The sequence below is a fragment of the Varroa jacobsoni genome, unplaced genomic scaffold, assembly GCF_002532875.2.
Source record: "Varroa jacobsoni isolate VJ856 unplaced genomic scaffold, vjacob_1.0 scaffold_101, whole genome shotgun sequence".
NCBI lineage: Eukaryota > Metazoa > Arthropoda > Arachnida > Mesostigmata > Varroidae > Varroa > Varroa jacobsoni.
Window position 1 is genome coordinate 208,755 of NW_019213003.1, and position 14,127 is coordinate 222,881.

General features: G+C 42.9%; 1 protein-coding gene across 2 annotated transcripts; it reads right to left on the reverse strand.

Moving 5' to 3' along the window:
- Positions 1–9: 9 nt before the first annotated feature.
- sxc (O-linked N-acetylglucosamine (GlcNAc) transferase sxc) lies at positions 10–13,998 on the reverse strand. Of its 2 annotated transcripts, none has more exons than XM_022841732.2 (9): positions 13,836–13,998; positions 12,904–12,978; positions 10,902–11,052; positions 8,976–9,219; positions 8,697–8,765; positions 3,916–4,032; positions 3,632–3,801; positions 2,264–3,047; positions 10–1,956 (listed from the first exon to the last, which is right to left on the reverse strand). In XM_022841732.2, exons 1-9 carry the CDS (start codon positions 13,876–13,878, stop codon positions 433–435), a joined length of 3,177 nt encoding a protein of 1,058 aa, XP_022697467.1. In that variant the 5' UTR covers positions 13,879–13,998; the 3' UTR covers positions 10–432. The 2 variants fall into 2 exon arrangements, with proteins under 2 accessions (XP_022697467.1, XP_022697460.1); XM_022841725.2 differs by having other exon boundaries at positions 12,904–12,981.
- Between the last annotated feature and the right edge of the window lie 129 nt (positions 13,999–14,127).

Below are 14,127 nucleotides of genomic sequence, written 5' to 3' on the forward strand. Positions count from 1 at the left end.
ATATATTATAGGTATGCGTCTAACAGGGCAGAATAAAAACCAAATTTATGGTCAACCACCGTATTAGTAGATAGACAGAGGGATGAATGGATGGAACGAATTAAGTGTGTTTTCATAAGGTTTCCCCTAGCGAGTTGTCTGTTCTGTTTAGCCCCTCAACTACTCACTATTGACAGCCCATCATTAATAGATAGATAGACTGAGACTATTAGCAGTAATTCCGCTTTTCACACTTCGTCAAACCGATACGGCACGTTTGTCACAACATCATAAGAATAGGATAATGCCCCAGAATCATCGTTATCCATTATCACTGCGTCGGTAATGCTGGTGATAATAAGGGTGATGAGGGATGCAAAAATCATCGTTTCGGTTTCTTCGGTATTGCCCATTCTCCGCCTATATATCTACTCCTTCACTCCCGTGACTCGTTCAACTTAATTCGGTGATATGATCAGGCTTGAGGCCTTGCGCGTGTCGTCTCCACATCGCCGAAAAGAGATCTTCCAAATTCTTCGTGTAGTGCTTAACATCGAATAGTGGCGACTCGTTCTTCTGCTGCCATACCTTGGCACGAATCAGCTTGAGGTACTGCTTGTCCCGACCGAGGCGAATAGCAATGCGTTCATAATCTTGCCGATCATTGGCTATCAATTCTGGGCAGCCAAGGCAATGTAGCTGCGAAGACGCAACTCGACTAGCGAGCGTTTCGAGAGGTAATGTTACCATGGGAGTGCCCGCCCAAAGGACGTCCATGCCGGTCGTGTGGCCGTTGCAGAGTGGTGTATCAAGGCATACATCGGCCAGCTGGCCACGACGGACGTGCTCCTCTTTGGCGGCAACATTCGAGAACACCACCCGTGATCTGTCCAGGCCTGAGGCTTCAATCTGGGCCAGTACCTGCTGCTCGCCAACGGCTGGGAAACGCAGTAGCCAGAGGACGGAATTTGGAACCGCCTTTAAAATATTCGTCCACATACGAAGTGTATCGGGGTCGATCTTGTATAGTTGATTGAAGTTACAGTATACAATGGCGTTCTCCGGGAGACCGTATTGCTGTCGAGTAGTGACAAGAATGTTGCTGGGAGCCTCTTCACCGGTGGCCTCTTTGGGGTTGGATGTTGCAGCCGCTCCACTTTGTAATACGACGCCATCAACATCTGCGGCTTCCTCTTTACCAGCGAGAACCTGTTTCAAGCTAGCGGAGGTCGTCGGAGGAAGGTCAATAATGGTCTTTACTACTTCTACGACCGTTGTCACAACGGGGGGAGCTGATGCCTCCAATGCCGTCGAAACGAGGGCGACCTCCTTAATCTTTTTCACGTCAACCTTCTCAATAATCGGAGTCAGGTCTGTGGCGTTGACCACGCTTACGTTATCCTTCACATCCGGATTATTGATGATTACTCGTTCGATTAAGTGTGGGAACATCTGTTTATGATCGCCAACAAAAAACGTATCAGCCATATAAGCCAACTTTTCCGTGTACTGGCTCGCCAATTCAATGGGTGATGTTATTTTGTCGGTAATGATATAATCCATGAAAGAGGCACCGGATGTACCTGGATAACCCAACCACATGACCTGTATGGGAGCAGGACGAAGGGCGAAGATCTCGTTTCGCGCACCTTTCGTGTAGCCGTTCATGTTGACGAGAATATGGATTCCGTCTTTGTGGATCATATCAGCCGCAGCCCCAACACACTGCACGGTACTCAGGTCAGTAAAGTGCTCGGATTCCTTAGAGATCTTCCCTCGGAATGAAGTACCGTCATCAATTGATAGCGCATAGCAGAAGATTTCTACCTGGCTTCGATCGTGCATCCCGGGCACACTCTGCATAAGATGCGAGGTCGGATGGTTTCCGAAATCCGAGCTCACATAACCGATGCGCAACCGTTCACCCTTCCTCAGCTCGACGGGATAGCTGTATAGTGGCTTGTGCAGCACCTGAATCTGCAAAATGAAAATGATCAAAATATTTAGACAAATTGCATGTTTCCACCAGGTCGCTTCAAATCAAGATAAAACGATGCCACGACTCCCAGATTTTACTTTTTAGCAGGCTTAAATTCACCGTAGAGCAGCGTCTGACAAAGTAACTAGTTTGGCTGTTGTTTTAAAAAAGTCTATCATACAATAAACATGGCTTTAGACACGCGAAGAATAACGTAAAAAATCATGATGCAACAAGGCACTTATCTAGTCGAGAAACAACCGATAAAGCAAACTTGTCACATACATAAATCTACTTTATGCGTACCTTTTCAATGCACAGATTAGCGTGTCTGGCAGCAATTGCCTTCCTCTGATCATGGCTAAGCGGATACAACATTGAATGATGTGGATGCACCGACGGCAGCCGGCCTTTTTCAATCTGCTCCCTCACAATTGCTACTAGCTTTTCCATACGAGTACCGTAATCCGACCAGTCGCAGATGATTTGTAAACAGTGCGCAAGGTTACAGAATGCGTCGGGGAAATCTGGTTTCAGCTTAAGCGCGGTTCTGTAGCTCTGTATAGCTTCGGGTATATTTCCGGAATCCTTATGAATTGATGCAAGATTTGAATGGGCATCTGCAAAGGCCGGGTTGATGCTAATGGCTCGCTGATAGCACTGCAAAGCGCCCTGTACATCTCCGAGCTCCTTAAGTGTGTTGCCCATATTCGAATAGGCATCCGCGAATGCTGGCGAAATACGGATCGCTTCACGGTAATGACGCAAAGCATCAGCCAGTCGACCCTGCTGTTGTAGCACTGATGCAAGATTTGAATGTGCCGCCGCAAATTCGGGCAATACCTCGAGGGCCTTTAGATAGAGGCGAGTAGCCTCCTCGACGAGACCTTGCTCGCGTTTAATGTTTGCCAGATTGTTAAGCGAGTCGGCATGGTTCGGCATTAATCGGAGCGCTGTGTGGTAGCATTTCTCTGACTCAGCTACAAGTCCCTTCTCTTTGAGTGCATTCGCCAAATTGCAGTATGCATCCGGAAAATTTGGTTGTAGTTCGATTGCTCGCCGGTACGTATCGATGGCAAGGTCAATCAACCTGTAGAGCAAAATTCAGATACACAGGACCATAAAGGTAACAGCACCATAGCAAACAGGAATTGCGCGACTGCAGTATTACTTCAATCACAAAAAGGCCTCTGCAAAAGGGTTGAGCCTGTTTTTCCAGAAATCGAAATAATCCACGTTCTTTTTTTGTATGAACAATTAATAGAGATAATTTTTTTGAGTTAGAACTCATTAATGAGCCTAAACTGCATTTTTATACGTAGTTTGGAATATTTCGTCCTTGCAGTTTTTGCTTTGGCAGTACGAAATTCAATTGGTAGTACTTTGTTCCATTTACAAAAAAGCTCTGTACGCCTTTTTAGCCAACTTCTGAAACGCTGAATGTGCTTTTCATGGGTATTTTGTCATAATGTGGGACGTACTAAGATAGTTCAGAAATTATATGTACTACACACTATTGACGAAACCCTTTTGCACCGATCATTTTCCTATATACTGCTAACGTTTGGTTAAGTTCGTTCACTGCTCCATTGAATTTGGATTCAATTGGCCGTTCTATACACACGTTGTAATAATATGAACTTAGCTACAAATAAATCAGGAATGTACACAAACCCTTGCTCATAGTATACACAAGCGAGATTTCCATGGACAATCGCATTGTTTGGAGACAAAGACAGCGCTCGAAGATAGGCAGCCACCGCCCGATCGAAGATCCTGGCTTCCTTCAGTACATTGCCCAGATTGATGTACGCGTCCAAAAAGTGAGGATCTAACGCCACCGCCTAACGGTCAATCAATGTATGTTAATAAGTCGTAAAAGTAAAAAATCTCCACTGTCTTTTATTTGCGCGTAATAACAGGTGAATTGGTCATTTTTACTAAACAATGACACGTACCTTCTCAAAGTGGTGTATGGCGAGCCACACCTCCCCCTGTGCGTTGAACACACATCCCAGGTTGCTCCAAGCCACGGCGAACGTCGGACACGTCTCGATGGCCTTCAGATAGCACGCCTACACGCAGACAGATGGTTTGGTTAGATTTCTTTTATGCCCCCTCATCGGAAACGCTGCGCGGTTCGATTGCCAGCCAAGGCACTCTGCAACGGTGCGCGCGCGGCTCGAGGCGAATAATGTTATTCCGTTGGAGTTCGGCGGCGCGGTCAAGGAGCGCAACGGAGTAAGGCAGTGAGAAACGCGCGTTCCTCTGCGAACGTCCACAGATATCGGCTCACCTCTGACTACACCACAATCCGTGTTCGAACAGTGCGCATACCCTTCGCGCGACTAGATCAGAAGTAGCAATTAGCAGAAGTTTAGGACGCCAATGCTTATGAGCATCAACGTCTCCGCGCACGCAAACTTCGACTAAAGCGCATGAAGAGACATAACACTGTCAAATCAGGAAAAGTGGTGGTACCAGATAGTGGTAGAGATGCACGAAGCGGCGCTTTGTTTGGGGGGAGAGCGGGAGTGCTTCGGAGGTACATCGCAGCGCAGGGGATATCGCAGCATAGAGCTAAGTCGCGGCGCCTTACCTCATGTTTTGATTGAGTGATCTATGCTTATCGGCAGGATGATCTGTTCGTCATCATGTGAATTCGGTGAATCAGGTAGCGCGCAAGCCAACTTAACTACATATTTATTTTTACCGGTACCTATTTGCTATGGCTACGTACACCCACTATTTATTAAGTAAAATTTCGCAACTTTATTGTCATTGTCATCATCGTCTCATCATCATCGTCATCACTGTCACCATCTTCTTGATGATCTTCATCAACAACAACAACAACAGCATCATTTCGTTGTTTACAGATACGCGATGAATGGTTTATAAACGACGGCTATGAGTATGACCGAGGCCAATTACCGATGTAAAATGCGGCGTTTTTATTACCCAGGACGAAATAGCAAAACAAGCCTAGAAATCGGTACAATGCAACAACGACCCTCCACCTCAAATAAATCGTTCAGTTACCGTTTGCCGGGTGTTGCACTCCCCCAGAGAAAAGTGCCAGTTCTCTGTTTCCACATTAGCTCTGACAACACGCTTCTAGACCCGTGCGGCAATCCTAGCCGATTAAAAGGCGTGAGGTCGATGGCATGCGGCAAAAATCGATCACGCACAAGTTTAGAAAAACACACCGAATCCTACATACGCTGTTCGTGTCTGTGCGTGTTACTACTTTTTATTTGTTGAATAGCACCCATCGTGTTTCGATTGGGCTAGCGTATTCCACACTGCATTCGCAACCATTGTGTATCATATCGATCTCAAATCATCGTCATCGAAGAACTCTAGAAAGCCGTATATATATATATATATATATATATATACATATATATATATATATTTTTTTTTTTTTTAATCCAGCAGTTCGACATGGACTATACAAAATAATTGTACCGATTCGCGCGTATCAACTAACAACGCATTATTACTATTGTTATTATCATTATTATTATTATTACTATTAGTGATAGTAGTAGCAACAGCAGCTCGAATAATGAAATGCCGTGTATGAGTGTATTAAAATAAACAAGTGTAATTTTTCTGATTCTTTCTTGACGTTTATTTGTTGTGAGAAGAATTACCTAGGTTGTACGCTTGCCTTTTAAGTAATGAGAGACTCGCACGACGTAGACATGAATGGATGGGTAAGAAGGTCTCATGCAAACCCATCCTTCGCTTCGTCCAAGGCGCGATGCTGAGAAGTTGGCGACCACCTGACACGGTCGTTGACATCATCGACGCTATCTGCTCTGTGTATGACGCGATTCTATCGATGATCTTCCCTGCTCTCTGAAGTACGCACATTGTGAAGTGTGCAGTTCATTCACGACATTGGCGAACCGCGTCGCTCTTCCACTCAGGTGGCCCGATACGCTGCGAGCTGTCAGGGCGGGTTCTGCTAAAGATTAACTTGCTGGTTCACAGCGTGACATGTGTTCTGTCGTTGTTGTTGTTGTTGGCACGCAAGCGAATACGGGGCGATGCCGCCGTCTTACGCAGCGGTGACACCCGCTGCCTAAACTGTGCGATTCACCTATTGATTGTTTGCGGATTGTCACAGGTCCCACCGAAAACCTTAACTAGTTATCTAAGCCTAGACCGCCCGCCTGCTTAAAATAGCCTACAACTATTTTATATCCTGGGGAGCATCCATAACTAACTAAAGCATCTATAAGCATAGCGCAAATAGGTACTCATATAAGAACAATTTAAAGAATATAATCATAGGAGCCACGGTCGTGTACAAGGAGCAGAGTACTACGTATACTACATTGGAATTTTCAAGTGAGTGTAGAACAGTATGGGTGGGACCTCAGGACCAACTACAAGGTCATCAAAAGCGTCACTAATCTGTTTAAGTCCGCTTCTTGTACGTCGACTGCGACATCCATGTACATCTGTACAAACGTTACCCTTAAAAAAAGCCGGGCTCCAAAAGGTATCAACAAAATGTTTCCTTTTCATTTGGACGGAATATATCCCTTGAATTAGTTGCTGGAAAAGCAGTTTACTGCCCATTACGTGAGGCACAGGAGATTGAAACTATGGGAAAAGCTTTTTTTTTCTAAAAATAGTTATTCTGTAGATCAATAAGCACTGTATTGTGTTCGTCCAGTAAAAGTTCCCGTATTAAAATGCGTTTGGCGCGGTCACAACGAGTGCAGGCAGATACTGGACAAAATACCGAATAGAATGCTAGCACCTCTATTAAAACATGCCGTTAGAACTGTGACTTAGAGAACCATAATTGGCTTCTTCGCCTACCTAAATATCACATCTCCCCGAAAATTACGACTGATGTTAGGCGAGTTCGAATATTCCTTTTGCTACGTATTGAAAGGAAATTGAATCTTAATACAAACCTAAGATTATATAATAATAGTCGAACTCGAATAAGAACAAAAAGGAGGGTTCTTCTATATAAAATATAATTTTAAAAAAATCAAGAATTGATTGAAAATCTTTCTCTCTCGACAGTCTAACGAACGAACACGTCTCGCCATAGCGTTTCATATCATGTCTCTGGGGGGGCTTCAGTAGGGTTTATCGCACTGATTACATTATATACAATAGCTGCGCCGCCGATACTATAAGTACATACACATACATATATATATATATATATATATACACATTTATTGGGTCTTGTTTTGCGCTGCTTCGCCATGTGATCAGTAGCCATTGTTTAAATGACCTACCTTTTCATCACTATCGAAACTGGCAGGGCGAAAGAAAACTCATTATTAAGTTTCGTTCTGCTTTACTCAGATCGAAACGTTTAAACAGTCACTATTATTAAAAAAAAGTCACTATCTCAATATTTATCTGTAACAAACCAGCAATAGCTTTTCTAAGAAAAGAAACTGAACATCGAATGACCACATGGTTCTGCTGTCGAGTATTCGCTTGCACTTCACATATCGCGTAAGGGCGTTCTTGTACGTCTCGACAGAAGTCGAGTAAATTTTGATCACGTACGATTATCAGTTCAAAATATCTAATACAAAATTATAAAATCTAATTTAATTAATTTTGTAAAAAAGTATAATCAAAGTCGAACAACGACGAATTTTCTAACGTCATTCGTTTTATTTTCACGTACAAAAATTCCCTTTTTCAGGTACCCGCCGCCGCCACTGCCGCTGCCCCTGCCGCCGAAAGCTCATTTGCCGCGCGAATTAATCAAAGTTTGCCATCTTTATTTACCACTGCCGCATAAGCCCCATTGTGAAATTTTGGTCGCAAGCGCTCTATGTGTTCTTTACTTAACTGTGTTCTATAGTGTGGTTATGCCGCTCACACGCCGATCTCATGGTGTCGCTGCGCCCCCGTGTTTTCCACCCTAACTTCTATACTTGACGTGGAAATTAAACATATCCACGGGCTCAGATACTTCTAAACATTTTTGTTCTAACCCATTCTCCCCGCCAGTCTTGTGACTGGAGGGTACGTTCGTCAGCTGCGCCGCTGCGCCAACTCTCACTCGCAATACGTCGCTGACGCCGTGTGGGTGCCACAATAACCGTGAAAAAAGTCGCACCTTGTTTATACTGGATGATACTGCCTGTACCTTTACCGACAGAGACCGTTTTAAAGCTCCGTGAAAATTCGAATGTACACTGGTATGCGGAGTAGGAAAACACCGAAATACAAATAATAACCCAATCTCATATTCGGAGTTAGCGTAGCGAATCAGGCACACCCTTATCGGTGAGTAACCGTTCAGCAAAACGCTCTAAGAGTCAAGATAAACGATGGTAATAGGAAGAAGGTCCGTGGTAACCCTGATATGACTTGACTCGCAAAAGTGTACATGTACGTGGCACCCGCATGTGTCAGCAGTTCTGCCATACTGCCGCCAATTTTGCCATGCACGCCGCGCAAGCCCCCAAAGAGACACTTTCAACTCTTGTTCTGGGGTCACTCTGGAATAACTTTACAACAACTGAGGTCCTCAGATGACCCTATCGTTATGTGGAGGGTTGAAAACCAGCAGAACTTAGAAAACACAGACTTTGCTACAATTATCGCAACAGAGGGATGACATTAAACGTCACCGTCGAGCAAGAATCGAGAATAATAAGAGACGTGTTCAGACGAAGTCGTTCAAGAGATTAGAGAGGAGTGCCTGACAAACAAGCATTCCTTCCAGTACACTCACCTTGGCCTCGTCAAGTCTACCTAACGCCTTCAGGAGATTGCCCAGATCCGAACGCACGCAGTACAGGTCCTAAAAATAAACAACTTTGTAACGACTCTATATAGAGGTCGATAGTTTACTAAGACAAAGGTGGCTCAAATGATCTATATTCTAATTACTACTTAAAATATAGATCAATGTTAACAAATTGTCGTGTAAACCGTTTATATTTTTTTCAAGCTATGACTACAGTACTAAAAATGCATTGAAAACAAATCAGTATTAGCAATTTGCGGTTACCGGGTTGTACTGTAGAGCGCTGACATACGCCTGCACTGCTTGCTCCATATCTCCTGCAGCCACGAGAGCAGCTGCGAGATTAATATACCCATCGATGAAATCTGGTTTTAGCCGTACAGCCTGGCGATAGTTGTCTAAAGCTTCCTGTAGAAGGCCACGTTCCTTTAGTACATTGCCTAGGTTTGAGTAGGCTTCTGCCAGGAGCGGGTTCTGTTTGATCGCAAGGCTGCTGAATTGTGCCGACCTGTTATTAACAAAACAGGTCAGTGTTCAAAGACAAAGAATGCAATTATCATCAAATCAACTAACTATATTTGAGCCGCGAAAGATTTATGAGCTGCATAAGTAGTAATGTTATTGCAAACTTCAACAAATTAATAAATATTGATATGTAAATTTTGTTTCATGACAGATCGATGGGCACGTATACGGATATTCGGAACACATTTCCTGTCACTGGACTAGCCAAAGCCCCGTTAAGTTAGGGAATAACCCTATCACTATCTATATCTTCAAAAAAGCTCTTGCCTCCACGAGAGAAACTGACAGTTCCGTTTGCATCTGGCCCAGTCAACGCTATAAAAGAGGATGTTCCCTAAACACTGAACTGCGTATGTTGCTGTTATTTACTATAGTAAATTATAAATTTACTATAAAAAAAAAAAAAATTCTTGAGACTGTTTTCAGCGCAAAACGAAGCGTGATTACGTCCTAACCTAGCTCATGTTCTAAGTTAATTACCATTGTATTTTCATGATAATGAACGCTTTATCGGTGAACCCTGGTGAACTGAATTTACCAACTAGTAGCTACCCTTACCCGCGTTGCGTAAACTTACGGTAAGTTCTATATGTATATTCTCGACTTTTCACTTCACTTTACCGAAGGCACAAATCGAAATCATAGTGCCCATTATTTTATACCTGAGACCAGTTTCTAGAAACCCAAAATACTTCAGGCTGTTATCTACCACCAGTAAGCAACATAGGCAATTCGCCCAACTTCTCGACAACTTGGGGGCCGTGACGTGTCCTAAAAGTAGCTTAGAACATTGTTCAACGCCGGTAGATGAGCACAGAAGCAAGTGGGAGGACGTTTAATTTGACCGTTTTTTTGTTTTTCCATTACTGAACCTTTTGCGACAAAAAATCTATTGTTCAATTTTGTTATGCTGCTAGGCTGATTTCGCATCAACGGAGATCATAACGCAGGCGCCAATATTCCGCTTAAGTCCGCTTAATGTATAATTATTTCGCAGTTCATCACGCCGTCACAACCGTTCAGTTGATTTGATAAAGATTATATAACTCAACGCCTCATCAGCACCACTACTGAACACCTGCATACATATATATATAACCGCTGCTACTGTTAACTGCTAATCCTGTCAATATATACCTAGAGAGTTTTGTCCTGTTTTACGTGTCTGTCAGAGCCGCATCGTACATGACTAGTTGATTTCACCAAAAAAGTAAGATTTCTTTCTTTTTTGGTGAAGGTTATTTTGCAAGGCTTTGCATTAAGGACAACAGCTTTCTTACACTAAAAGTTCCAGTTCTTCTGGCTGAAACGTCTCTTTTTAAGAAATCCCATAGCAAAACTAAGTCGATATTGAGTAGATTTTTAACGAGTGGATAGCCCACAATCTGTCAATCTGGACAATGCATGTTACGGGTTGATCAAACGGACAAAATTTGTTTTAGATAATTGAGAAATTCTATGTTGAATTCTAGAAGAGTACTACAAGTCAATTCGATCTGTCAAAGTATAATAATGCGCATATTAAAATAGCCTTAGACTAAATACTGTGCCTGAGTAAAGTTGCTTGTAAGGAGTTTTCGGGTATAACTAAATCAATTAACATTAATGCAGATTAAGAAATAACCACTCGAAGCACACAGGCGGTGATCACATAGTTGGACTCACTTGTCAAGTCGTCTGCATTGAAAATGAATGCTACTGAGCAGCAGCAGAACGCCAGTGTTGGCCGGATCCTGTCTCCATAACTGCATGCAGTGACGCTCCGCGTTTTCATAATCACCCGACGTGTATTCCCGGTGCGCCAACTCCGCGAGGGCTGAATTGTCGTCACAGCGAAGAAAAAAATTATCTGAGCTAATAGCTAAGATCACCTATCCATCTTCGCAAAATGTACAATTGTGTCCGATACCTGATTGACAATGAGTCGATCTTAGATAACACCAATTCGCCTGTATCGTATTCGTATTCAGCTCCACCTGAATACCTTCCTTCCTATTGGCAAAATTTCCTTTATAGATTAGACATGAGTAAACAAACTAATCGCTACGGCTATATTACGGAAATTTAAACTTATTGCATTGAACCTTAAAGCAGTATGCTACGATATGTTTCAAGAGGCTCACACAAGCAGTCAGTCAAAGCCTTAGATAAATCTTAGATTAAATAATCCTGAAAATTGCCTTAGCAATTCAAATCACATTTGTTATCCACAAGTCGGGATCAATTTCATACGCTAAACTTAACACCGCAATGCGACTTTTTTTCAGTCTATCTAACAAATACAGTTGTTTTGTAATATGAAAGTTACACAGTTACCAGCTGAAAAGTCGGACCTCCTAAAATCAAACTGAACATCAGATCGAATCGAGCACATCGAATACAATGAGACAATCTGTTGGAGACCTCTTCCGGTAACAATTCAAGCCGCACTACGTGACGCGAAATGCCCAACGCGACCACTTACAACGTAATAACATTACTGTATAGCTTTCCTCTATATAGGAAAGCCGACTTTCCATATAAAGTCGGCCAATCGAATCGGCTGACTATATGTGTAAATTCGTATACCCGTATTTAGTAAGTTTCAGCTTTTTTCTCTGTGTATGGAAAGTCGACAAAATCATATCGACTTAGCGTCTAGTTGGCTGCCATCATCATTCATCTCCATTAATAACTTCAAAATCGTATGTTGTAATAGATGCGTAGATTACAATGTGCTTGATTTAAGTGAGAGAACACAGTTAATTCATTACAGCTGATTTCATAAAAGCTGCAGTGAATTACAATATCTCTCAGCAGATAAACTGATGTTTTTTTCGATAATATGCCGGTAACCAGGTGAATCGTTACCACTGACAGAATTAGATGGAATCTGTTAGTAATCCTGTTCAATTGTGTCGGCGTAATAAATGTTCCAGCAAAAATTCCGCGTCTTTCTCCTATAAGTAATAGAAAATCTACGTGCTCCATCATATGACCCAATCGCACGTTGGCTGCACAATAGACAGCCCAGACAGGTCGCTTAATAACGACAAAAGTCAACAGCATGGACTACTCGTCAGCAGCGTTAATGTCACCACAGTTCAATTTCTACCAAGTACTGAGAGCTGATAATACTAATCAGATATCCGATAAAAACCTCACTGTGACAACTAAATCGTTTAATAACATATTTAATAACTGATTCCTAAAAATATCAAACTGTTTCAACTCTGAACGTGAAAAGGTTTTGTTTATAAATGTTTAGTGGGCTTAATTGGGTACTCTTAAAACCAACATCGAGTTGCAGCTAATACAGTTGTTATGATACGTACCGCCTAACGAACAAAACATTGTTCGTTACAGATTACACTACAATACAGCAGTCTGTAGCTTAGGTACACCTTGCAAACAATCGTACCTTTTCCATGCACTGCACTATACATCGTAGGAAAATGTAGTAGCAAACAAAGAATATTGCGATGTATATCCGCAGATGTCGAGGTCAAATTTTTGGCCACCTAATCTGATAGGTCTGTATTGTTCCAGTTAACAGAACACGCTGCCGGCTGCAGTAGCACTGCTTATTGATAACGAAGTTATATTTCCCCTTCCCCGTATCCGTCTACATAAAAACAAACTTATACTAGATGCTTTTCTTATTCCTTTCGTGGTTATTGAAACTCACTTTGAAGGGCCGCAACGGAAGACGCCATCTCGTGTCGACTACGTTTATGCCCGCCTACCTGCTGGCCAGAGGCTGCTGCTGAAACAAATCAAGTCGATAGTTCGCCGAGAAATACCGGAAAAAGATTTTCACATGGTTAGGGCGAAGATATACAAACTATCCATCTAATAACACCGTTATGTGGTACCGTTTTAGCTGTGAACATTCTGCCTCCAGTCTGTACACAGCCATGTTTTCATTATTAGCGTTAACTACACCATGGGCTACAGCAACCAGATGGACTACCAGCGACTGAGTTTGCTTGGCGTTTATAGCGTCGTACGCTGTACATTAGCCGAGGCATCCCTTTAGACAATAACGCTAGTGAATATCAAGACATTTCTAGAAATTACGATAACGGTTCAACACATCAAAAATAGTAATTGACTAACACGACTTTGATCCCACACTAACCCAGCACAGGCTTCCTTAGGACTCCTTTACGGAGCCCCAACAGGCAAAAAAACAAGCAAACACAGAGCGGCCGCTATAGCAGGGGGGGGGGGGGGGGCGAACAACGTTAACAATGAAAATAGTACATCACTAGCGCCACGCAGTCGATGAAAAGATGGTGCATTTTCTCGTTGTTCATTAGAAGTAAAAACACAGCAGGATGGTCAAAACGGTGGATGAGTGAGCGAGCGAGCGATCGATCGATCTGTGAAACTAATGAATTTCTCAGCGACCACTCGTTCACCGGAGAAGCACCACCGCTGCAATGAAGTGAGTGTCCGACTGTTCCGAAGTCCTTAGCCAGCGCCGACATTAGCCTGGCTGGTACTAATGATAATATTAGTGGGTTGCCGTAATGTCTACAGATCAGGAAGGTCAGGGCAGTATTGACAACGATGCAGGGAGAAAGCGATAGTGCTAGCACTAATATTTACAAGTACCGTTTAATGTCTCCTGGGTCAGCGTAGACATCCCTCGTCGCATGCAGTGACTACAGCCATGCACACTGTCAACGAGTTTCTTCAATAAGGACTTAATAGAGCGATGGACAAACAGCCGATTGCTAAGCCAAAAACACACGCAGTGAATGGTACGCTAACGCGGAGCATCGTCGCACGCTCGGAGATTCTAGCGGACGATGGTGGCTATATTGATACTGAAATCGTGTATAAGTTTTAGTGAAAAATATCCGTCCGTTTATGTCGACTGCAGAACTGCGTCTTTATGGAAAAT

Coding starts and splice junctions, on each gene's coding strand:
- sxc (XM_022841725.2), bottom strand. CDS start 13,878: ATGCGACGAGGGATGTCTACGCTGACCCAGGAGACATTAAACG. Junction 11,053..12,903: donor TTCCGTTGCGGCCCTTCAAA/GTGAGTTTCAAT, acceptor ACGACAATTCAG/CCCTCGCGGAGTTGGCGCAC. Junction 8,766..8,975: donor GCGCTCTACAGTACAACCCG/GTAACCGCAAAT, acceptor GTTTATTTTTAG/GACCTGTACTGCGTGCGTTC.